General features: G+C 39.2%; 1 protein-coding gene across 9 annotated transcripts in view; it reads right to left on the reverse strand.

Moving 5' to 3' along the window:
- Window positions 1-27,301, reverse strand: part of USP9X (ubiquitin specific peptidase 9 X-linked) — a 132,500-nt gene that overhangs the window by 26,568 nt on the left and 78,631 nt on the right. For all 9 annotated transcript variants that reach the window (XM_058658743.1, XM_058658744.1, XM_058658742.1 and 6 more), the window contains 12 exons: window positions 26,416-26,656; window positions 25,501-25,650; window positions 23,834-23,954; window positions 12,845-12,975; window positions 12,411-12,689; window positions 9,729-9,854; window positions 8,284-8,409; window positions 6,160-6,326; window positions 3,990-4,098; window positions 3,628-3,774; window positions 702-848; window positions 166-388 (listed from right to left, as the gene is read on the reverse strand). In XM_058658743.1, the coding sequence (XP_058514726.1) occupies window positions 166-388; window positions 702-848; window positions 3,628-3,774; window positions 3,990-4,098; window positions 6,160-6,326; window positions 8,284-8,409; window positions 9,729-9,854; window positions 12,411-12,689; window positions 12,845-12,975; window positions 23,834-23,954; window positions 25,501-25,650; window positions 26,416-26,656 (1,967 nt within the window). The remainder of the gene's footprint in view (window positions 1-165; window positions 389-701; window positions 849-3,627; window positions 3,775-3,989; window positions 4,099-6,159; window positions 6,327-8,283; window positions 8,410-9,728; window positions 9,855-12,410; window positions 12,690-12,844; window positions 12,976-23,833; window positions 23,955-25,500; window positions 25,651-26,415; window positions 26,657-27,301) is intronic.

Raw genomic sequence — 27,301 nt, forward strand, 5'->3', positions numbered from 1 at the left:
AATTTGAAAAATTAACTTAATACAGGCTCTCTTGCTTATAATGGTTGGTTATACACTGACACGTTAAAAACAGTTAAACTAACTGATGAAACAAAACCATGTTTATAAGAAAAGAATTTAAAATAACAGAATTACTAATCATTTATTACACTGTGAAATACTTACTAGTTATTGCTGTACCAATGTAATACATTTCAGTCAAGGAATCAACTATCTGTTTGAGATTCCTCACACAGCCAACAGCTAATGCTACAAGTAATTCAAAACCAGCATTAATTGTAGCTGGTGAACTACAGACTGGAATAGCCTGTTCAGCTGGGAGCTCTCCATTTCTCATATATTGCAGATAAACATTAGATGCAGGAAAGATGAAATCATCAATTAATTCCTAGAGTTGAAAAAAGAATTACACATTAGCAAAGACACATACTTTCAGGAAAAGAAAGAAATGTCTTAGAAGGTAATGGTTTTTACATTACTTAACAGAATTTAAGATTTTATTTCAAAACATACCTTACTCAACAAATACATTCAATTCCCCAGGATTAAAAAAAAAAAAATACATACTAAGAAAGGACTATAGCACTTAACAAAGAAGGTCAAAACAACAGAAATAGATGATACTATAAACTAATCATATAAATTAGATGACAAGTATTTAAGGTTTTATGATTTTTTGGGGCTAGGAACAAAGAACTTACTTTAATTAGATTAGCACCTCCTTTTTCACAACCAATATGAAACTTTTTCTCAGGAGTTTGAAAGGCTAATAGCTCTTTTGTTACCCCAAGGTGGCCTTCCAGGATGGTCTCTTCAACACCTGTTTCGCCTGTTCTTTTAACATCATCCTGTCAAAGAAAACATAAGTTTTTAAAAATTTATTTTTATCAGAGGGGCAGATTTACAGAGGAAACAAGAGACAAAGATCCACTGGTTCACTCCCCAAGTGGCTGCAATGGCCAGAGCTGAGATGATCCAAAGCCAGGAGCTCTTCCAGGTCTCCCATGCAGGTGCAGGGTCCCAAGGCTTTGGGTCATCCTGTGCTGCTCTCCCAGGTCACGAGCAGGGAGCTGGATGGGAAATGGTGCAGCTGGGACACACACTGGTACCCAGATAGGATCCTAGTGCGTGCAAGCCGAATATTTAGCTTCTTTTTTTTTTTTTAAAGATTTATTCATTTTTATTGGAAAGCTGGATATACAGAGAGGAGCAGAAACAGAGAGGAAGATCTTCCATCTGATGATTCACTCCCCAAGTGAGCTGCAACGGCCGGTGCTGCGCACTGATCTGATGCCGGGAACCAGGAACCTCTTCCAGGTCTCCCACACGGGTGCAGGGTCCCAATGCTTTGGGCCGTCCTCGACTGCTTTCCCAGGCCACAAGCAGGGAGCTGGATGGGAAGTGGAGCTGCCGGGATTAGAACCGGCACCCATATGGGATCCCAGCACGTTCCAGGCGAGGACTTTAGCCGCTAGGCCACGCCGCCGGGCCTGAAGATTTAGCTTCTAAAACATCACGCTGGGCTCATCAAATAGTTTCTTTAAGGGATGTTAAAAAGGAGGAAGGAATCAGACAGAGCTGGAGGGGTATGAGAAAATTCCTCCAAACCCTTCTATTCAAGCAAATTTTTCTTCAGAATGTGCTAAAAGTAAGCTTTACAAATGAATAAAGAAGTGCTTATCTGAAAGCAAAAAAACTACAATTTTTTTTTTCAGAATTTCTGTCAGAATTTATAAGTAAGGGCTGTGTGTCTTCAGTTCTTCCTACCAGAGATGATGCTAGGAACAGGTTGGGGGGTCAGATTTGTTCGACATTTTCCCTTTACATTCTTTTCTTCTTGCCTTCTGTCTGCTCCCTACTTAGCCTTCAGTTTTCTCATTCCTCTGGAGTTCTCTTTGAGCAGCCCCTATTGTTAGTTGGCTAGCAAGGGAATTTCTGGTCACTAGTTCTTAGTTAGCTCTTAGCAATCAAATCACATCAGTGGTTCCCTTGATCATCCTGTGTGTACATGTGTTTGTGTGTGTGTAGGTTTGGGGTAGAGGGGAAGGAGGGGGCAGGACAGTATGGAATCTCAAAGGCATATGGTTAGGAATCTCTGGAGATGGTTTGCGGTAAAGATGAGTGTCACCCCTTCCTTCAGTCATGTAGCCCAGACACTTTGCCCCTATGGCCAACTGATTCCTGGGAAGGCTTTAGGGGGACCCCCAGAGAATTGGCCACACTCCATCTGCCCTGGAACTTGTCTCAGTCATTACAGCCTCTGGGAGGTGGGGATAGAAGCTGGAATTCAAAAACATAGAGGACGGAGAAGGGGAGCTTTGGAAGGTCAGTCTTGGAGTGGTGATGCCAGATACTAGCACAGGGCTGTGCATGGGAGGAGATTCCAAGCAACACACAAGGGAATTCTTGTCTGTTGATGGGGTGGGGTTGGGGATAGTCATTGCTGATTGAGTTGCCAATTCTCAAGACATTTAAAACTCATGTGTATGGTTGACATTGGGGGTGAGGTGGGGATCCAGCTCACTCTTAATTTTCCAAGTCCATTCTTGGGGCTGGAGGGGAAGCCTGAGAATGCGCCCTCCCCTAATTAGGTTGTGCTGAGTTTTCTCTGTGATGCTGGCAAGGGAGGGTGGACACTGGGGTGGTGACTAAGTTTTGCTATCAAACCCTTCAGTGGGCACAAGATTTGAGTGCTTGACTTTAGGTTTTATTTTTTTATTAATGTCCAAATCTGTGTTTGGAAGTGTCTGGTTCATGTTCATCTCCCTCATTTCTGGAGCAGGGCCAAGACCTTGCCACATCTCTACTCCGCATCCATGCCTCTTTTGGACATTAAAGGCTGAATGATGCAAAAATTAATTAATTAATTAGTTAATTAATTCTTATAACAACTATGCCCAAGAGTAAGTGTGCAGCTGAAGGATCAAAAATTCCAAGTCATCTTACTCATTTTTTGATAAAAAAAAAAATTCAAAGTACTTCTTAAAAAAGACGAGAATTTGGGCCCGGCATGATGGTGTAGTGGTTAAGGTCCTCGCCTTGCACATGCTGGGATCCCATATGGGCGCCGGTTTTAATCCTGGCAGCCTCACTTCCCATCCAGTTCCTTGCCTGTGGCCTGGGAAGGCAGTTGAGGACGGCCTAAAGCCTTGGGACCCTGCACCCGTGTGGGAGACCTGGAAGAGGCTCCTGGCTTCGGATTGGCTCAGCTCCAGCTGTTGCGGCCGCTTGGCGAGTGAATTATCGCGCTGTTGTGGCCGTTTGGGGAGTGAATTATCGGATGGAAGATCTTCCTCTCTGTATATCCGCCTTTCCAAGAAAAAAAAATAAATCTTTAAAAAAAAAGAGAGAGAGCATATTTATAAAGTAGGATTTTAAAAAAAAGACGAGCATTTACAAAAAGGCTTAAAATACTACAATGGAGGAAACTGAACATCAGTACTCCAAGTCTTAAGCAAGCAAAACATTTTATGTACAATTAAAGTATTTACTTTGGAGATCATGTATTCAACAATGAAGACTATATTCTTGTCTGTTTTATATTTTTCTATTTAACAAAACTATGAACCACCTATTAATCAAACAGCAACTAAGAACAATACGATAAACAGTATAACGACAACTTACCCTAATTCTTTTAAGCCAATCAATTTCATTGTTGAGGAGAACCTCAGCATTGGGTACATTAATATTACTGTTGTAAGCATAATTAAGAAGATGCCTTAAAAGAGTGAAGTAGTCGCCTGAATGTTTAGCTCGTTCTCTGGCTGTGCTCTGAAAGCAATCAAATCAACACCGATTTATAAGTTCATGGATACAATCAACCTTTAAAAACCCACAGTTAACAACAACAGAAGGCTAAAATAACGTTGAGAAATTATCTTATTAAACATAGACTGATCTAATTTCAATGCAAATAGAATAATTAGTTCCTGAGTGTTATTCTAAGGATACAAATCATATTGATAAGCATATTTTAAAAGTCTCACCCCCAAAACGGTAAAGAGCAGAGTAATGAAGAAAAGTAGAGGCCTGTGTCCCATGCAACATCTGGTGCACATTAAAAAGAACTGTTCCTGCGCCACCTGACGAACAGTCCTGTAATAAAAACACTTCATTTAGTTTTTTTCTTAGTTCACTTAATTATTTGAAAAGCTCAGAGAGAGGAGAGAGGGGAGGAAAAAAAAGAAAGAGAGAGAGAAATATATTTTCCATCTACTGGGTCCTTCTCCAAATGGTCACAACAGTTGGGGATTGTCCTATCTAAACCCCATCTGGGTATTCCGTTTGAGTGGCAAGGACTCAAGCACTCAGATCATTATCCACTGCCTTCCCAGGAAAATTAGCAAGAGGTTGAATTGGAAGTGGAGTAGCTAGGACACGTGTACTCTGATATGGGATGCTGCCATACATTATTTTTTTTAAAGGCGGGGGAGGGAGGGGAGGAGTTGGGAAGAGAAAAATATGTATAAATGTTCCTGTTGGCTGTTTCAGGGTGAATGCCTGCAAGAGTAGGCACTGGGATTGGATCAGAGCCACAGCCATCCTCTATTGCTTTCCCAGACCACAAGCAGGGAGCTGGATGGGAAGTGAAGCAGCTGGGACACGAACTGGCAACCAGATGGGATCCTGGTACTTGCAAGGTGAGGATTTAGCCACTTAGTCATCGCACTGGGCCCTAATAAAGCTTCTTTCACAATAGGCTAGAAATGTTCCTTTATATACAAAATGCTCTGGAGTAATCCTCACATCCTTTTAGCTGTTCACAGAATTTCCATCTCATGGTACTTTGGAACTGATCTGTGGGAATTGTGTTGCAATCTCACAGAACATTTTGCTGTAAATGTCTCTTGTACTATACTAGTGGTTTCAAAAGCCCGGTCTCTAGATGATCATTATTTGCAAACCTGTTAGAGATGCCTATTTTCAGTTTCTACCTCAGGCCAGCTGAAACAAACACTGGGGAAGGGGACCAGATACTGCAGTATTTGTAAGATGGTGGCCTGTTTCCATGAAAGAATAAACTTTCTAGAACATAAGTGAACATGTGTCTGTCTTACTGCCATCACAAACTACATCTGGGGCATTTCTGCTAGCTCTAATGGAGTTCAGAATCTAATTTTATAGTTCAAATAAAAAGAACTTGATGTTACACATTTAGTCTAATAACCCGACTCATAGATTTAAAAAATACATATATTTGAAACACAGAAAGACACAGAGGTATATTATCCACACATTGTTCACATTGGGTTCTTAATATTTACAAAATGAGTAAGACTGTACTTTTTCGAAATCTAATACTGCTAAGATACGTGCACCTCTGGCTGTTGACCTGACTTCCATGAACCTCCTTTCACCCTTTTATCTTTCACTGATGTATGCATGAAATTGGAATGTTTTGTTCTGAAAGTACCATGCCAGGAGTAGCAAGTTAAATGTCTTCAGGGACATTACTTATTAATCACTAGTGTTCACATTTGCAAACTGCTTATATTGACTTAACACTAACCTTCTTTATTGAATTTGTGGGTGAATGGCATGTGACAGAACACTAAAGTAAATATTCTCTTTCACAAAATGGATACAAGAGAGATTAATTACATACAATGAAGATAGTAACTAGAGTCCAAGTTTTCTTAAATACACATGAGGGTCAAAACCACTATGACTATGGAAATTTATCTATCTATATATCTATACATCTAATTTATACAAAAAACAAGCTGAAAGCAAAATTAGTGTCACTGATTAAATGTCTCTGAAATGGAAATGAAGATTTTGATACTGATAATTTATTTTCAGTGTAAACTGCAGAAGTTCTCACAATATTCTAGGCTCATGGATTCCACTACAAATTAAGTTTGATTAAAAAACCCTGCAGTCTAGAAATTTAAGATAGGCAACCAATGACATATTAATAAAATCTTATAAACCAAATTTGGAAACTAGAATTCTAAGTACTTTGAGAATATGCTGGAATTCTGCAAAGACTAAAGCCAAACAAATATACAATTAGCAAAAAATTGTTAGATAATATTTTCTTCAGAATCAACATGCTACAGAGAAAAATATTCCATTTCTGGAATGCATTATGCCAACATAAATTATTTCCGCTTACTCTTCAGTCTGTTTTAAATATAAACAAGAGGTACTTACTTGCTATGACAGTGCAACAGTAAGTCGATAATGAATGTCTGCCAAGCCTTTTCTTTACTAAGAGCATCTAAGGCTGTCGGAATCAAGGCGAAACACAGTGTCATCACTTCCAATGCTTCACAGCAAACCTGTTCATCTTCCAAGTCCAGTTCATTGCCTACATTTGTCTGTGAAATTGTAATTGGGAATAAATCATCTTGAAAAGCACTTAAGAAAAATTTCAGACAATTTATGGCTACTGCTTAAATGTTATTCATATGGACCACTTGGCTTCAGTTGGTTTATTGCAACTCCTGAGGTCCTTTTTGGACCGGTTTAGAAATGATTATATAGTAATCACAGTGCCCTTCCCCTATCTGCATGCTTGTATTCTACGGTTGTTATACTACCTGTCATTAATCATGGTTCCAAAGTATCAAAGGGAAAACACCTCCAAATAAATAATCCATAATTTTAAAATTGTGTAATATTCAGAATAAAAATCACTAGCCATCCTACTCTGTCCCACTAGATGTGAACTTTCCCTTTGTCCAGCAAATTCCCACTGTGAATGTTATTATTATTTAATAATTACAGCTAGCTGTCTTGGTTATCAGATTGACTATCATATGGCAGTGCTGTGCTCAAGCAAATTTTAAGCAGCTAGCCTAACAGTATCATAATAGTAAGTCCACTATTCACCTTCCTTTATCTTGTGTAGGCACCATACCATGTCATATTCAAGAAGAATTAGTATAATAGATAACTTGAGAAATCATATTCACATAATTTTTGTTGAAATTGGCCTATTTCATAATAATGTTACTTTTATGTTTCTCACTGTGCCTATAGACTAAACCTATATATGAAGAGAAACACAGTGTATATGGGGTTTAGTAATATCCCTAAGCACCCACTAGGGGTCTTGAATGTGTTCCCACGGGTAAAGGTAAGGATTACTGCAATAAGACAGCAAATACATTAAGTGTATCATCCCATTCAACCAAGATTCTGCCAGCTCTAACAACGGACCAGAAATGGTCTCCCCAAGAGACTGTTCAACCCATCTGGACAATAAATAGCTGGACTTTATACTTGGTATATGTTTACAAGGAAAGAATCTTGACTGAATTTGAACTGTAATACTGCATCAAGGTGGAGGAAGCCACCAGGGGGGAGGGGCGTGGGGGGGGATTCCCAGAGCCTACGAAACTGTAACATAATGCAAAATAATTAATAATAAAAAAAAATACATTAAGTGTAATTCTAGTATTTTGCTACATTTGAAGAAAGACTGAAGGAAGTCAATGAGCGCACCAGCTATTTTGTCCTAGTTGTGTACGTCTCCATCAATGATCATTATTTTCTCAAGAACTACTCTGGCCTACTGATTAGGTACTTTTTGACTACTTCATGATCTAGCTTGATTTTTGTGTCAATTTATTCAAAATCAAATGACATGGACAAGATTCTGACAGATTTTTAAAGCTAAAAATATGTACTAACTCTAGTACATGAAAGAGACATTCATTCATTTGTGGACTGAATACCCAAGGCTGAACCACAAAGGTCATAAGGGGTATCAATATGTATTGTGGGCAAATCAAGATTTTCAGAAGAAATATGACTCGATTCCTTCTAAATATTGGAGTAGCGGCCATTAGGGCTAGGTACATATGACAGGAAATCAATGAACCAAGCACAGCTTCATTTCTGCAAATTAGGTGATCTAAGAGAATGCCATGGATGATACCTAAATGGCTGGCACCCTTCCCACTTTCAGACTGCTTTAAGAAAACAAGTTTAAAAAATCCCATGATACCAACTTACAGGTGACTGGACCAATATTTACACCGGACAGAAAGATAATGAAAGAATAAAGAGAATGAGAGAAACAATTTTACTATTTAAAATTTTTTTTAGATTTATTTTTAAAAATTCAGTATTAGACAATTATCTACAATGCTAGTAAGAAGCACAAAATGGCATTTTCATTTAAAAAGCAGTTACGTGGCAAGAAACTTAAGTTATTTTCAAAATAAGATTTTACTAAATTTTTGAATACACCTACCAGTTAATTTTGAACCATTTCTAAGATACAGTTAACATTATCTAAAAGGAATATATTTCTGTGATATTTCTTACCTTCTCATAAATTTTAGTGATTTCTTCATTTGGGCTAAATACTAGCTGCAATGTCCCACACCCTGATGCCCAAATAATTTTCTGTATAGCTCTAATCACACAGATATCAGGCATGTACCTTGAAGCCTGCAAAATAGAATTCAAACTGCTGTTAAAACATAGGAGTACAATAATCACCACAAAAATAAAAAATCATTTTTTCTTATAAAGGAAATTGGAATTGCTATGAATGAGTACCATGGTCTCTGGTTTCCCTAATTGAATTTTCCCATTGAAAACAAAAACATCCCCATTTACAGGAAGAAAAAATGTGAAAACAACGGTCTCGCCCACTTTCCCCTGATCCTCAACCCTTTCCACCCTCATGAACTATGTAAACACTAACAAAAACAAAAATAACACAATTAAACTCCCCCAAAAGAAAACAAAAACAGGGGTAGTCTAGTGGCTAACATCCTCGCCCTGCATGTCTCCTATCCCGTCTGCTACACACTTCTCTTCCAGCTCCCTGCTTATGGCCCAGAAAAGCAATAGAGAACGGCACAAAGCCTTGGGACCTTGCACCTGTGGAGGAGACCCAGAAGCAGCTCCTGGCTTCGGATCAACTCAGGTGGGGAGTGAACTAGTGGACCCAAGATCTTTCTGTCTCTCCCTCTCTTTGTAAGTCTGACTTTCCAATTAAAAAAAAAAAGGCAAAAAAAGCAGCAATACTATGATGCGTGGTTTTCCATTTAGTATCTGGTCCTGCACTATTTTCTTAAGTTTTAAAAAAGAAAACACTACAAAGGTGACATTTCACTCACTGTGTCCACACAAATATTTGTTCAGAATGCTCACAGCAACTTTATTCAGATAAAACAAAGGAGAAAACATTCAAGTATTCTTCCTTAAATATATGGACAAAGTGTGGAATATTCATTATGATACTATCAATAAAAAAAAAGACCTATCTCACAGAAAATAGTTAATTGTTATTTTTCTTCAAGAAGTCATACACAAAAATTCATACCGCAGAATTCATTTGTTTAAAATTGTAGAAAATGAAAATTACTCCATAGGGACAAAAAAAGACCAATGGTTATCTGGGGTCAGAAATGAAAGGGGAAAAAAAGAGACTGCAAAAGGGCATCAAGAGTGATGGCAAGACTCTTGGCTGTGACAGCAGTTTTATACGTTATATTTGTCCAAAATTCACTGACCTCTGTGCTTTAAAGGGACTCTGCTTATTGCACATCAAGTTGATTAAGAACAAAGTACTGATATTAATGGATAAAACTGACATTCAGATTGGAGTGAAACAGGTAAATGGATCTAGAAGAATTAAAGTGTCCTTATAGCTTTTATTACAACATAATAAACCTGACACACATAATACTTTGTAATGTAACTTATAATATGTAATATAATACAGCTGACACACACATAAAATACTTTATAATACTAACCTCATCAGATATCTGCTGAGCAAGACGAACTGACACATTTCTAAGCATGCATTCAGATGATGGATTAGGAATGCTCTGAAGGGCATTTTGAAGCACCACGGCCTGATCATGAGTAACTTGGTTGACCTAAAAAAATTAACCATTTTATTTAGAGTAAATAATTTCCATATAAACAGACTGAGTAATTTGTTTCTCATCCATCAACACTCCTTCAGGATGATCACCTTCCATATGTACATGCTAGAATCTGTGGTGACTTTTACAGAAAGCATTTGAAGCAGCCGCAAGAGTGGGCTTTCTTTCTCTATTACACTGGAATGCCACATGTCTCTGCAAACCTCCAACATAGAGCGATCCAACTTACATTTCTGCATCCGACCTCCGTTTAAATTGTAAGGGATAAAGGAGAGACTGAATTTAATGGTTCCAACCTCAGCTAAAAGTCAGAAAAGCCATCATATATCTTTTACATACATGCAGCTAGACAGAATACGCTTGAATTCCTCATTATCATTAAGTTCTTAACAGGAGCAATATATAAAAGTACCAGTGCTTTAACTTAACGTTGTAACTAAGCCTTAAAATAATTTATTTGAAAAGCAGAGAGAGGCATCTGCCATCTGCTGCTTCACTTCCCAAATGGCTGCAATGGCCAGGGCCTGAAAACGCTGAAGAAGCCTGGAATTCCATCTGAGTCTCCCATGTGGGTGGCAGGAACCCAAGCAATTGCGCTATCCTCTGCTGTTCTCATTCTCCCAGGCACATTAGCAGGGAGCTGGATGGGATACAAAAGCAGCTGGAACCCGAAATAGTGCTCGATATGCGATGTGAGCATCGTCACAAAATGGGCTGCCAACTAAGCTCGAGGCCATGAAAGAAAAAGATGAATTCTAGGCCTGGCATGGTGGCCTAGTGGCTAATGCTCTAATTCCAGTGGCTCCACTTTTCATCCAGCTCCGTCCCTGTCAGGGACGGCCCAAGCCTTGGGACCCTGCACCCGCATGGGAGACCCGGAGGAAGTTCCTGGCTCCTGGCATCGGATCAGCGCAGCACTGGCTGTTGAGGTCACTTGGGGAGTGAATCATTGGATAGAAGATCTTCCTCTCTGTCTTTCCTCCTGTCTCTATATCTGCCTTTCCAATAAAAATAAATAAATCTTAAAAAAAAGAGGAATTCTATCAAGTAGCTAGTAGCCAAGGAATTCTGATTACTTTCAAGTTGTAACTCCTTTCCTATATATTGTAAATTTATGTAAAACATTATTTAAGACATTGCTATACTAGTAATTTTACATTTAACTCCCTACTGTGAGCTCCATGAGATTAAAGGTTATTATGTATCTTTTACCCAGCATGGCACAATCTTAGAATCAACACTGGAGAAAGTTAAATATTTTCTGTATACTTCATTAAAGCACCATTCTCAGGGATCAAATCTTTTTATTTATAACAAGAATCTTATTATAACCTAATAAAACCAGTTTTAGAAAAAATGCTGGGCCTGGAGTAGCAGCCTAGCGGCTAATCCCATACTAGAATGGCAGCCTAGTGGCTGCCTGGGATCCCACACTGGCTGCTCCACTTCCCATCCAGCTCCCTGCTTGTGGCCTGGGAAAGCAGCGGAGCCTTGGGACCCTGCACCCACACGGAAGACTCAGAAGAAGCTCCTGGATCTTGACTTCAGATGGGGCTCAGACCTGGCCACTGTGGCTACTTGGGGAATGAACCAGTGGACAAAGATCTTTCTCTGCCTCTCCTTCTCTGTGTAAATGTGACTTTCCAATAAAATAAATCTTAAAAAAAAAAAGCTAACAAAGACACCAACAATGCAAAACAATATAACATTTCAACTTCTACTTTCTAAATATGAAAACAGAACAATAATAGTATAATAAACTTCTACATAACCATCGTTCAGATTCAACTATTACCAGTCGATCAAAACTGTTTCACCTATTCCCTCCCCTAACTTCAGAACTGTTCAAGTAAATCCTGATTATAATTCCACCTGTAAATACTTCAGCAATTGTTTAAACAATTATATGTGACAATTATAATTATCAACATTGCAATTTCCTCAATCAAGACCAAAGCTATTCTAAAGAAAATCTTTATTACTGAAACTTGTATCTTCTACCAAGAACTGGGTAAAACCATCATTTATGACATTTATAAAAGAGCTAAGATTTCAGTTATAGTTACTCGCATAGTTTGACCTCTAATAGAGAAGCATCAAATTCTGTTATATGTATGTGAGAATGGTGACATGAATCAAGGGTTCCACCAAAGCAAAGGTGAGGTCAAAATAAGCTCAGAATTGGAAGTTCAGCCCACTAAGATAGAAGGGAAGCTTGGCAATGGGTTCAATCAATGATATGTCTTAATTACTATCTGTGTCTTTATACATCTGCCATACTCAAGCTGCTGAGCTATATAATTAGGTTTTTGGGTTGCTGAAAGGTGAAGGAGGATTTAAGTGGGAAGAAAGAAAACATCTTCTCAAATCAACAGTACAGGCAAATGAAGAATGTTGCTATATCACAAATACAGCAAAGGAAAATCTTTAAACTCTAGAAACGAACTTGTAACACTCTAAGTCAATCTTGGACTGTGCAGCTGCTGAGAAACCTGACTTAAAAAATTATCTATTATAATAAAAAGATTTTTAAAAAGTCTGTATTACCGATGTCATGGGATTCACGCCTTCAACACCTGGCTGACATGCTTCTGCCACAGCTCGAACGTGGCCATAACCAATGGCAGTTAGCAAGAGTTTGGCTATTTTAAGAGCATTGAGGTAGGCACCCCTTCGAGTTTCCATATCTGCATTTGGTAGGAAGTTATTTCTGGTTAGCATACTCAGGACAAGGGGCAGACCACCACTTTTCAAGAAGTGAAACTGAAAATCAGAGGAGTCATCAGCCAGAGGTGCACCAGCAGGCATTAACAGAGCATAGACTACCTGGAAAAAGCAGAAAAAAGGTTGAGGGGTGTGGTATTACAAGGTTTCTAAAAACTAATTTAACAATTTCCTTTGTTTTCCTTCCCATCATCACTAACAAAAATATTTTGATCTCATGCACAGGTAGAATAGATTCAAAAGGAAAAAAAACCAACCTCAGTTAGGTATAGCACTTGTGATGCTGAAGGACCAAAGAAAAGTGAATCAAGAGATGGGCTAAGGCTACTTTCTCCAAGTTTGGCATGGTCCAAACAAATAGCTCTTAATTTTTCAATTGTTGTGCTATCTGTAAGAAAGAGAGACATGGCAAGAAATAAAAATTTTGTTTGTTCAGAACATTTCAATTTTGATATAATTTAGACTTCTCAAATAGAGTGTGAGTTTGATCTATAGGCTCCAAGTTCTTAAGACATAATCAAACCTGTATAGATCTTCAAAAAACAAAGCGTTCTTTGTCAACTGAAACAAAATAGGAGTTTTCTCAGAACTCTCAAAACAAAACACCTCTCCCCAGCCACTGAAGACTACAAAGAGTTAATATACTATAATTCTAGTTCAAAACAACAAAATGGCACACTCTTCACTCCAATTTCTCTGTCATTCTGACAATATGTATTAATTAATCAGACTGCTTCACTGGAAGAGACTTTAGTGGCACCCAAGACAAAATGAATCCTAAAAGCAAACACAAAAAAGCATTAACAGCTGATGCTCACTTCAAAGTAAGAGCTCAATTTGCTTTTGTCATAATATCAACACAAGTTTATTTCAAATTACAGTGAAATAAAGCTTCTAAACACATAATTAAGCATTAGGTATCAATCACTAAAATTAAAAAATTATCAACTTCAGAGGTCAGCAGTGGCTCAATAGGCTAATCCTGCATCTGCTAGTGCCAGTTTGTGTCACAGCTACTCCAAATCCTTAGGCCCCTGGACCCACATGGGAAACCTGAAAGAAGTTCCTGGCTGCTGATTGGATCAGTTCTGGCCGTTACAGCCATCTGGGATGTGAACTAATGGATGGAAGATCTCTGTCTCTCCCTCTCTCTGTAAATCTGCCTTTCAAATAAAAAGTTAAGTTTTTGTTTTTTTTTTCAAAAGATTTACATAGTCACTTGAAAGGAAAAGTACATTCCCCAAGGATATACCAGGTAGAAATCAGGAGCTGGGAGCTTCATCTGGGTCTCCCTCATTGGGGCAGGGGCCCAAGACTTGGGCCATCCTCTGCTACAAAATAAGTCTTAAAAAAAACCAACCCAACACACACACAAAAATTAGTACTTTGAAAACTAACTTATGTCTAAGGTCTACAGTTTAAAAAAAGATTACTGCTTCGCCACTGCTCCTGCTGGTGAGCATGACAGCTGGGTTTGGGGGCATACCAGGCATAACACCACCTGTTGGCCTACATGTGAACTGGGTTAGGGGGAGAGCCAGGTTAGGCTAACCAACTGTATCCACTGGTGCAGGCATAGGCCAGAGTAAGGACAGGCATGTTGGAGTGTGCTGCAAACAGCTGGCTAGTACTGGGATTGGGAGCAAATTCTGACAGACTAGACCAACAAACCACTTGGAAAGAGCAAATGAGGCAGGGAGTGGCCCAGTGGGGAGGCTATGAGCACCTCTCCCACTGGTGAGCTGAGAGCCAGGATTGGGGAGCAGGTATGGTGGGACAGGCAGTGGCATGAGTGAGGGCTGCAGCATGGAGTCGGTTGGGTGGAGTTAGGCTTCAATGCATATATATGCGAGATCTGAACAGGATGTTCAGACAGACCAGACCAGACCAGACCAGTCCACTGCACATGCTGGCGGGCACAGAAACCAGAGCTGGCGGCTGGTCCAGTGGAGGTTATTGGGGTTGCTCTGACTGGGCAGGAGCTCCCCGGGGTGTATGTGAGGGCAGAGCGTGTGGTGGGCTGGGCTGTGTCACAGCACCTATTGGTTTGCAGAGGAAAGAGGGCAGAACAAATTGATCAATTACCCAGGAAGCCTGACAGCAAATTTCTGGGTGAATGTAGACTCTAAGGTGGACTATGTCAATCAACTGACCTTGGAAGTATTTTCTCATTCTTCGAGTGGTGATATTAACAGATCTCAGAACTATCGAAACCACTTTAAAATGTTCCACCCAAGGGGACTCTGGAATGACATTTGGTGATCATTCCCCATCCCTGGGTTTTGCAGCAGTTGGGAGGCAGGGCATGGTTTCTCCCCTTATAACCTCCTCCCCCAGATACAGGTAGAAAAAAAAAAAAAAAGAAAATGTGGAAACAATGGTCTCACCCACTTTCCCTGATCCTCGACCCTTCCTACCCCGACCAACTATGCAAACAGGATCATAACTGGTAACTCATAGGCAACAGACTCGAATCAGCATTAGACAACAGCAAAACTATAAAGGCATATAGGGGGAATCAGGAGCAATCCTAACAACCTCTTAACAGGAGGTCATACGCATAGAGCAGGGGGAACCCCAGAGTGGAGCAGGGGGAACCCCAGAGTGGAGCAGGGGGACAGGAGGAGGCTTGTATCCCCACACTGAAGACTCCCAGATCCTCACCAAGGACTATCAGTACAAGCACCGAGGACTGTATCCCTACTGCCAAGGAGACCACCCCCATTTGGATCTACTACATGGGATGGAAGAAGCCCAAATCCTGCCTTGCAGGATCCAAGGTCATCAGAACGACAACCAGGATCCCTGAGTGGTCCAGAGAAACAGAAGAACAGTAAACCTCCTTCGGGACTAGGGAGAGGAGCTTTCTCTGGCCCTTGCCTGCTCCCAACTTTGGGACCCCACCCTCTCTCGTAATGACCATCAGGATCGCTCCAGAAACCCCTCAAAACAAAAAAACAAACAAAAAGTAGGATAGAGAACAACAAGGAAAGCTTAGAAACAGACCGGAAACGGTCAGCGGGGATGCACTTATAACTCGCTGGGTGGGACACAAAGATTAGTTACTCCTCACTGGGGTATTGAAGATTTCTCTGCACACCCCTCCTAAAAATGTTCACCTAAACTGTTGACATATGTCCTGTTAAAATTATAGTTAGACTACCCGAAAAACAGCCAGGTTCAGTGAAATCATGCTTCAATGCCATGAACTGCTAAATACTAAAATTAAAATAGACATGAGACAGCTGAATAGCAATCTATAGCCATTTTAAGGTGTATAGAACACAGTTGAATATAAACCAAAATTGAAATGTCTATGAAGAAGCCACAGGTTGTGGTTGAGAACCTGCATTTTCCTATTAACATATTGGTTAATCAATACCATGTCAATTAATGCCATAATGTTGTAAATGGTTGGAAATATTATGTTGGGGCTTTTAATTGATTGGGATGATACTCTGCTGGCTCTGCCTTCAGACCAGAGATGGTCTCCCCAAGAAACCATGGAACTTACCAGGACAATAAGATGCTGGACTTTATGCTTGGTAAATACCTCCAATGAAAGAATCTCAACTGAATTTGAACTATGGTAATGCAACAAGGTGGAGCAATCCACCATGGGGGGAGGGTTTGGGGAATGGTGGGGGGAATCCCAGTGCATATAAAAATGAGTCACATAATGCAATATAATTAATAATAAAAAAAAGAAGAGTTAAAAAAAAAGATTTTCATGTTAAAAAAAAACCCTAAAATTTAAAAAAAATTTACTTCTGTTCTGAATAAAGATAACTAAAATTAGTATAATTTTCTTAAACTACATTTTTACAAGTTTCCAAATGGCCATCATCTCTCACCAAAAATTCATCAACTTGCATTGAAATGATGGTTTCTCCCCATTATGGACAGTGAGATATAACTTAACGGATAAAATATCTGAGTATCTTCTTGTTATTATTCAACTTTTACATAGCTTTGATCATAATTAAAGTGACATATAACACAAGTATTCCTATTATTGGGCATTTGAGTACCCTCCCTTTATTGGGATAAGGTGGAAATGAGGTGTGTGCGTGTGTTTTAAAGATTTATTTCATATTTGAAAGGCACAGTCAGGGGGAGGAGGGGCACAGGGGAAGTCCTCCAGCTGCTAGTTCAATCCCCACATGGCAACAAAAGCTGAACCTGGGAGATTATTCCAGGTCTCCCCAGTGGGTGCATGAGCCCAAGCAGTTAGGTTATCTTCCACTGATTTCCCAGTCACATTAGTGCAGCAGCTGGGACTAGAACCGGCATCCAAACATATGCAGTGGCTTTTACTCATGGTACCACAACATCAGCCCTGTTCTTTTTTTTAACTGAAGATTCTAGAAACTATATTCTTACAATTGTTTTACCATAAAAAATACTGTAAGCAGGGCCCAACACAATGGCTCAAGTGGCTAAATCCTCGCCTTGAAAATGCCGGTTTGTGTCCTGGCTGTTCTAGTTCCCTTCCAGCTCCCTGCATGTGGCCTGGAAAAGCAAGACAGGATGGTCCAAGTCCTTGGGACCCCGTACTCGCATGGCTGACCCAGAAGAACCTCTTGGCTTCCGGCTTTGGATCTGCTCAGTGCTGGCTATTGTGGCCGCATGGGGAGTGAACCAATGGATGGGAGATCTTTCTCTGTCTCCTTCTCTCTATAAAATCTGCATTTCCAATAAAAATAAATAAAGCTTTTAAAAAATACAAGCTTAAAACATTCAATGTACCGGCGGCGTGGCCTAGTGGCTAAAAGTCCTCGCCTTGAAACGCACCGGACCCATATGGGCGCCGGTTCTAATCCCAGCAGCCCCGCTTCCCATCCAGATCCCTGCTTGTGGCCTGGGAAAGCAGTTGAGGACGGCCCAAGGCTTTGGGACCCTGCACCCACGTGAGAGACCTGGAAGAGGTTCCTGGTTCCCGGGTTCAGATCGGCACAGCACCGGCCGTTGTGCCCACTTGGGGAGTGAATCACTGGACGGAAGATCTTCCTCTCTGTCTCTCCTCCTCTCTGTATATCTGACTTTGTAATAAAATAAATCTTTTAAAAAAATTCAATGTAAATATGAAGATGTGACATGTTGCCAGATTACTCCATAAAAACAATTCATATATATAACTACTACAAAATCCATAACTATTTTTTCGAAGAGCTCCTGTCTCCTTTTGCATAGCTATCCTATGCATCAGCAAGAGTGGGTTAACATTTTAATAATGTCAGTCACTAGGGGCTAGAGATCCCATATTCATCTACTTTTACAGTCCACTTCTATAGGCAAGGAAATTCTGAAGAGCTAGAAAAATTTACATCTATGGTTACAGAGTAACAACCACAATGATCAGAATTTGTATTCAAGTTTATCTGAATTCAAAGCCGAATTCATCTCTTTTCCAAAGGCCGAATGTTTCAAATGCAGGTATTTGATTATACAAAATGTAGAAAAAAAAGACTATGGCAGGTTTTCTAACTCAGCTGCCGGGAATGAGCTAACCTCTGCCATCTAGTGGTACTAAATTCCAAACAGTGGGTTTTGTTTTAAAGTATGCTGTAAGAGTGAAAAGTGAATATGCATGAAGTGACTATTGTCACTAAGTAAATTGAAACAATAGAAATATGTAAATTATAAATAGTACAACAGAAAAGCATTAGTGAAATGAGAGGATCCAGAATCTAATATGTAAACTGATTCTGTCCACAGGAATGAGAAAACAAGATGAAAATAGCTAACAAGATGCCTACTTTGGAAGAAGGAAATAACAGAAACGCAAGGTTTTAAGAATCATCTAAGGACCAGGCATGGTAGCCTAGTGACTAAAGTCCACACCGTGCACGTGTCAGAATCCCATTTGGATGCTAGTTCGTGTCCTGGCTGCTCCACTTCCTATCAAGCTCCCTGCCTGTAGCCTGGGAAAGCAGTTGAGGAAAATTGAAAGCCTTGGGACCCTGTACCCACGTAGAAGACTTGGAAGAACCTCCAGGCTCCTGGCTTTGGATCACTCAGCTCCAGCTGTTGTGCCCACTTAAGGAGTGAACCAGTGGATGGAAGATCTTTCTGTCTGTATCTTTTCTCTTTATGTCTGAATTTCCAATAAAAATAAATAAATCTTTAAAAAAAGAATTATCTAAACCTATAAAATGTACTATCACGGGCGAGTACAGCATTGTCTCATATTAAACCTCCAATTGCAGTGACAGCATCCAATATGGGTGATGGTTCCTGTTCTGGCTGTTCCACTTCTGATCCAACCTGCTATTTACAGCCTGGGAAAGCAGCAGAGGATGGGCTAAGTCCTAGGAACTTTGCACCCACATGGGAGATTTGGAACAAGCTTCTGGCTCCTGGCTTTTTCAGACCAGCTTAGCTCTGGCTGTTGAGGCCATTTGGGGAGTGAACCAGAAGATGAAAGAACTGTTTCTGTTCTCTGTGATGTCTGCCTTTCAAATAAAAATAAATCTTCCCCAAAAATGCTACAACGTGCTGTATTTTATCAGGAATGCACACTTAAAGCCATACTAAAATTTAAAGTAAAATATAAAAAACAGAAAATCAAAAGGACACAAAAAAGGGGGAGCAACAACAAAGAGGTGTGACCAAATTCACAATGGTACAGACAGATTAGAACATAAGTTTACTTGAACGAAGAAATGCTTTTGGAGGCAAAGAAGGGGAGAGGGCATCCTGTAAGGTAGCACCCCACTGTACCATAGAAAAGATGAAAATCTGAAAATGACAAGCACTTGAGAAGGAACAGACAACTCCAAGGACTAAAAACAGAGATTGAAGTCTGATTAACAAGCAAGTTTCTACCCCACCGATAGACTGATGAAGCCGAGGCTTCTCACTTTAGTGGACAAAACAGCATCCTAGGATTAATCAGTTTAAGTTAGCCATCAGATTTTTATTTTCATTTTCCCTCCTTCACCAAAATGAGAAATGGCTGGTTCTCTTAGTACCTAGACAAGTTTAAACATTTGCTTAAGAAAGACAAAGTGCTTGGGGAAAAATGAAACTGTATTTTTAAAAAGGTATTGGGTAGTCTGTATTCAGTGCTTCCAGTGACCAGATCTTGGAGCATCAAAGCTCAGTGGACAACTGAGTGTTTAGCTGAGTGATTAAAATGCCCATGTCCAACACTCCAGCTACTGATTCTACTTTCCTAATGCAGAACTTTGGAGGCAGTGGTGTTTGCTCAAATAACTGGATCTACCAACCACGAACTCAGTGCCCCACTCCAGCCATGTTTGTTTTTTTCTTAAAAAAATTTATGTAGGATCCAGCGCTGCAGTATAACAGGCTAACTCCATGGTGCTGGCATCCCATATGGGCTTGTTTGAATCCTGGGTGCTCTACTTACATAGCTCCTTGCTAATGTGCCTGGGAAACAGGGTAGGAGGGACAGGAAAGCCCAAGGCCTTGGACCCTGCTCTCATGTGAGAGACCCGAAAAAAGCTCCTGGTTCCTGGCTTTGGATCAGCTCAGTTTTGGTCATTGTGGTCATTTGAGAAGTGAACCAGAGGATGAAAGATCTTTTTTTTCCCTCTTTGCAATCTGCCTTTAAAATAAAATAAGTCTCTTAAGATTTATTTATTAAAAAGAATGTACAGTGCCAAAGAACAAATGAAGAAGAGATACTAAATTAAAACAAAGTAACCATTTTGTAAGTCTCACAATAAAACATTTAGGCATTAAAAAAACTGAAGTTAACTGATTAGCTAAGTAGAAATTTGATGAGGAAAAAGAGCCTCAAGGCAACTTTTCCCACAAAGGAAAAATTGTTAGAGGAGACAGCAAACATATCAAGTGATCTAGAGTAATGTCATTAATAAAGGACATAGTGACATGTGTCTCAAGGTGTAATGTTCTGAATAAACAGACATCACATAAGTAGCATTTCACACAAAAAAGTAAAAACTGTTTATTACCAACAAGAAACAGATAAAACTCACTGAGACATCTGACATAAAAAATTGTAGTTTTTAAAAACATCAAGGCCAATACAAAGACTAAAGAAATGTTCTGAATCAAGTACTAATGAGACATACCATTAATCACGCAATGTATGAGCCTGGACTGAAATCTTTCCCAGGAAACATTATAACTTACATTTGGAAATGGAAAAACATAAAGCCTGTACATCTGATAATAATAAAGAATCTGCTAATTTTCTGATTAATACTGTAACAATGTTAAGAAAATGTTATTTTGAGAAAACACATAGTAAGATTTGGAGATAAAAATGTACAGTGTTTACAATTTTGTTCTTCAAAGGGTAGAAAAAAATGACAGAGAATGAACATCTTTGGCAAAATGTTAGTGAATCTGGCAATCCTTTGTGTTTTATCTAAGTTTGAATACTTTCAATATAAAATGTCTTTTTTTAAAAAAGAACTCAAACAGAATTAGAGATGATAGAACCAGTAGAAAACAAATAAAACATCTATAATAGCATAGACAAAAACATAGTAAGTCTGTTATTAATAACACATTTCTATAATCTCAGCTCACACTGAACTGGCAGATGATTTTCAGAGAAGGTGGGTTTGCTCCTAGTAACTTCTCCTAGGCAACAGGAGACGGAATAGCAGAAGAATCATTATCTTTAGCCACACTGAACTACCTGCCATGGTAGTCAAAATTATCTCTGAATACACCATTATTTTAATCACAGCTCTAATCTACACGAAAAAGTAGAGAATAATTCTATGTGGGGTGACCATGCAGGCAAAAGGAGAATTCCACCCAAAAAAACCGCTCAGCATTAAGATTCAATTCCAGGGGCCCGGTGCAATAGTGTAGTGGTTAAGGTTCTCGCCTTGAATGCACCACAATCCCATATGGGCGCCGGTTCAAATCCTGGCAGCTCCACTTCCCATCCAGCTCCCTGCCTGTGGCCTGGGAACACAGTTGAGGACGGCCCAATGCTTTGGGATCCTGCACCGTGTGGGAGACCCCAAGGAGGTTCCTGGCTTTGGATTTGCACAGCACCAGCCGTTGCGGCCGCTTGGGGAGTGACCCATTGGACAGAAGATCTTCCTCTCTGTCTCTCCTCTCTATATATCTGCCTTTCCAATAAAAAATAAATAAATCTTAAAAAAGAAAAAAAGATTCAACTCCAGCAGATAAGGGCAATGTTCCTGGGTTGGAGTAAGGCCCAGAACTCAGTGCTGAAATGTTGGGAGCACTGCACGAATGCCCTGCCCTAAGATGGTGGCTGGTTCAAGGCCAGGAGGCAGCAGGAAGACAGGAGGTCACAGGTGAGGCAGACCTGCCTCCTTTCCAGGGCCTGGCCAGTCAGGTAGCACCCAATGGACCCAAGGGAATGCAAGTGATGGGAGAGCTGAAACTGCTATGACAATAAATATAGTTATTGTTATCTCATAGGCTAGCCTGTTTTTGCAATTTTTTGCAGCATATAAAATGTAGCTGTTTTAGCCACTTTTATAATTTTTAGCTAGAGGAATTAACGATGCTTTTATTAAAGAAAAATGCTTTTGATTATTGTTTCATTGTTCATGGGGTTGTAGGGTCTACAGTTGTAGAAGGATTTAATATTTGTAATTTTTGTTTTTAGATTTATATTTTTCCCCTTGTAAACTATTTTCCCATTGAATAATAAGCAAATTGTAGAAATAGAAATGTGGTAGGAATGTACTACTGATTAGCAGGTAATCGCATGTGCCTTGGCCTTCGAGTCCTGGCTGCCGCTCCATGGCTACTGTTGAAGAATGAATAATGGCTTGTTTTGAAGAATATGAATACAATGTTTTAAAGAATTATCTCTAGGGGCACCTGCTTAGCCCTGAAGTGCAGACAGAATGACCGAATGTCTGCACATGCCCCCTTAATCTTGAGGTAAAAAAATAGAATAATTAGTTGCTTCTGCAGAGGCTTGTGAGGTTCTGAGTAAATAAAAAGGATAGCCTTTTCTTAGGTCTGTGTGAGAACGCACCAAGTGTCAGTGTCTGTGTCTTTCTTTATCGCCGACTCCATGCACCCTTCCCGAGCTCCGAACTTGGCTGGAGCTGGACTCCGGCACTGGAGTCTTACACACAGAAAGGGGGTGGATGGCACAGGTAACTGATCAGCAAAGATGATCCATTAAACAGGAAAATATTTTAAAGGAGGGTGGGAGCCAGGTTTTTCAATGAAGGGAATTATAAACACAAAAATGGAGACAAGAAGAAGGAATGTATTACAGACAGAAGTAGGAGGAACTGATGTTTCTGTGATTTTTAAATGCACCCATGTATATACATGGGAGCAAATAATAATAAATGTAAGCATAGAACACACATACATTCCATAGTTCTTTCTACTTCGCCTTGGAACAATATATCAATAGCAAATAGCAGGCAGTGTCCAGATCTTTTAAACACCATTCTCCAGTTCAAGGAATTAGAGTTCCTAATGGTCAATTCAAAGACTAGGGCATTTTAGAAAATATAAGATACTATCCTGGAACCTTGAAGAAGTTCTCAAAGAATAAAGGGAACATACGAACATAAAGAAAATAACTGCCTGAAGGAGCTCATGCTGGTTGATTAGATAATTTCAACACCAAAACAAATGAAAGCAACATCACAACATTTTGAATGTGACAAGAAATCAAAAGTCCACCACAGACACAGACAAGTAAATGAAAAATCTAGTAAAGAACAGTACAGTTGGGCAATTTCCCAGTACCTTTACACAAAATCCTAAATTACAAAAGGAAAAAAAAAAACTTACAATGAAGTAACGAGACAAAAAATTCAATGACAATCGTCAATAACAGGAAAAACAGATACTGCATACCACCAGAGAGGACACAATGAAAACAGTATCATTTGTGTGGTAGTCCTGCCAAAACTGCACAAGTGGAACTAACTACGATAAAACAGACAAGTGTAAAATGACTCATACTATACTCCAGGGTAAGTATCTAAGTATTATTGGCATAAAAACCATATGGGCTCTACCACAACTACTAGGTTCTGTTATTTTAAGACAACAGAAGTTGTGACAATACATTAACAAGTTGAGTATTGATATGTACTAATAAACTTTAATTATGGACTGTAAAATTTATATATTTTTTCAACAAATACCACGTGTCAAAGTATGGGGTTTAGTTTGCTAAGTCTTATTGCAGTCTATGCCACAAAGCATGATACATTAGGAAACAGAGTTTGAAAATATATCCCTTTTTTGTCCAGCTTGTACTTTATCACATTTTAAATGCTTACCCGGTGGCATAAGCTTCATAAGTACTCTTGCTCCATCTCTCAGAGGTGGCATATTTAGGCTGCTACCTAAGTCTGCAACTTGCCAAAGGAAAGAGATGTATCTGGGATGTAGTGACATTATCTGGAATATAAAATAAAAAATAATTACCTAAAAATTATACTCACACACAAAATGCTCCAAAAAGTTTCTATTCGTTAATCTTCATAATTTTGCTTATTCTCTATTCACTCCTCCAATGGCTGCAATATATGAGGTTGGGTTAGGTCAAAGCCAAGAGCCTGGAACTCCATCTAGGTGACCCATGTCTGGGGCTAGGGCTCAAGCACTCAGAAAGCTATCCGCTTCTTTCTTATTCACATCAGCAAGCAGTTTGGTCAGAAGTTAGAACAGTCTGGACCCAAATATGTACTCACATTGGATGCTGGCCCCTGCTTATACCATTTGTACTCTCTGAAATGATCTGCTTTCCCACATTCTTTTAAAAATGGTATCTTTTATTTAGAAAAGATAAAAATTGGACAGTTATGAGACTTGTCTTTCCTTCATGATGAATAATATGCCATCCGAATCACCTCTACCTATTTGTGACAGCTCTTTCATTGTTCTATTAAACTATAGCTGTCACACATGCAGCTTGACATACAAATGTTGCCAGGCAAAATACTAACTACCTAATCCAATCTGAGGAGCCACATTCTTGATACTGGAGTAGCTAGTTCTTTTAGCTATTAAAATTCTTGTGGAGAGGGGCCAGTGTTGCAGTCCATTGAGTTAAGCCACTGGTGAGATGCTTACATCCGGTTCTAGTCCCAGCTACTCCACATCAAACCCAGTTCTCTGGGAATGTGCCCAGAAAGCAGTGGAAGTATTTGGGACCCTGTACCCATTGTGGGAGACCAGGATGAAGCTCCAACCTACAGTCCTGGCTGTTACAGCCATTTAAGGAACAAATCAGTAGTGAAGATCTCTCTTTACAGCACATCAATTAAAACAATTCCTTTTTAATCATTGATCTCTTTGGGTTTCCTTGCTTATAAAATGTGTAAATGATCTCAGAAAGACTCCAGGTATTTCTACACATAAAGTTTTACAGGAAGGACATATTCTATAGTACAAATACAAGAGTGTAATTTTTTAAATAATTTTTAAAATAATTTTTAAAATAATTTTTTATAATTCTCTACAACAGATTTAATTCTACATTTACAACAACACTGTATCTATAAAGAAATTTTGTTTCACCTTTTAGAGGGATCTTCCATCTGTTGGTTCCCTCTCCAAAAGGCTGCAACAGCAGAGGCTGGACAAAGCTCAAGCCAGCTGCATCTGAATTTCATGTAGGTTGCATAAAACCCTAGTACTTGAGCCATAATCTGTTGCCTCCCAAGATACACAACAGTAACCAGCTGGACTGGAAGCACAGGAAGTACTCAAACCTATGCATTTTTACACCAGATAATGGTGTTCCAAATGGCTGCTTAAATCGCTATACCACAACTCTTGTCACATTCGAGGAAACCATTCTGAAGCTGATGGTTAACTGATACTTTGCCTCATAAATTGCAAGCTCCTGAAGAAAAAAACACAACTATTCTACATAAGTTCTTTATTCTCAGACACTAATAAAATGCGCTAAATGCAGTAGTTCCAAACTTTCTCTACTCACCACTCCGGGTAAACAGCTTTCCACTTCTGGATTGGGACCATCACTGTAATGATTACCATGGTTTCCAGGAGACCCAGTTGAGGAATCAGAAGAGCTATCAGGGCTTGAAGGCATATTGGAACTTATTTGTGTAAGTTTGGCTGTAATGAGCTGAAAATAACATATTATGTTAATATTAAACACTAGGGAAAAAAACATGAAACAAAGAACTTAGTGATACACCAACCTAAAAATCTAAAAAAACATGCTTCACATTTAGAAATACACTTGAAAAAAAAAACTATCTCTTAAAACAACTTGTTATGGTTTTAGAAATCTTTTCCTTTATTATTGGGTGTCATTATGTCTATTTAGGGTTATAACCTAAATGCCCCAAACAGTGCATTATAACGAATCCTAAATTCGCATTAAAAAAAGAAATGTAAAGAGAAAAGGAAAGGGAAAGAGGGAGAGACAGACAGATATTCCTTCCTCTGGGTTATTCAACAGTTGCCTGCAGTCAATGGAGATGCACCAGACAGAAGCCAGGAGCCCATAATCCCATCCATGCTCCCATATGTATTTGAGCTATCATCAACTGCAATCTCAGGTGCACCAGCAGTAAGATGAATCAGAAGGTGAGTAACAGGACTGTAGACAGACATCTAAAGCAGCAGCTGAACTGGGTGCTATAAAACTAGACCTAGCATTTCTTTTTTTTTTTTTAAAGATTTATTTTATTTTTATTACAAAGTAAGACACTGAGAGGAGGAGAGACAGAGAGGAAGTGGAGCTGCCGGGATTAGAACCAGCGGCCATATGGGATCAAGGCGAGGACCTTAGCCACTAGGCCACGCTGCCGAGCCCCAACCTAGCATTTCTTAAATAAAGTCTCAGATTTGATTTTGCTAAAACTAGGCAACTATATATACTTACCGATTTATCTTTTAGGTTTAATTGTCCAATCAATTTTCTATCATCTCCAGGATCTATCAGCTCACCGCCCACAAAGAGTTCGATTTTCGTATGTGCTACATTGGCTTTAATACGATTGAGAATACATCGTCGAACTGAACCAATTGTATCATTTGTATGAGACCATACCTCCAAGTCATCAACCTGTCTGCCTTGGTTTGGAAATCGAACTATGAAAGAGAGGTGTTTACCACGGAAAGCCCTGGGGGAAAAGAAGGGAAAAAGGCAAGATATCATCATATTCAGCAGACTTAAAAAATCTTGCTGCCAAGAAAATTAATCTGAGAAAAATTCCACATAGCATGTTTATTAAACGAGTTAAACATATGAGGTATCCAACTACACAAAATTAAAACAGTGACATGAATAACACTTTATTTTTGCACTATCACATTCCAACTAAAACTACTGTTAAAGATAAAATCCAGTTTGAAAACATCAACAGTAAAACACACATTTACTGAGAAATCCTTAATATGAAAATTCATTCTAGATATGAATGCTAGTAAATAATGGATTACTGGATTCCAGGAACAACTTTATAGATAATTTTTTTGGTTAACAAAGAGTCCTTAAGAGAAAAACTCATGAAGATAGCTACACTACAAATATCACTAAAATTACAAGTGGTATCTAAACAAAAATATCACTAAATGTTACTGAATCATATAAAATCAAGGCAACTTTTTAGGATTTCTTCTTAAATTACTTTCTAGCCTTACTATGCTTTTATCTTAAAAATTTAAATAAATGACATCAAAACAAACACACTTCAACTCCAAACTATTGCTGCTGCATTTAATGGGACACAATATCAATGGGAAAAACAAAAATCCACAAGAAATGC

This window comes from Ochotona princeps, chromosome X (genome assembly GCF_030435755.1).
Source record: "Ochotona princeps isolate mOchPri1 chromosome X, mOchPri1.hap1, whole genome shotgun sequence".
In the NCBI taxonomy this organism is placed as follows: domain Eukaryota; kingdom Metazoa; phylum Chordata; class Mammalia; order Lagomorpha; family Ochotonidae; genus Ochotona; species Ochotona princeps.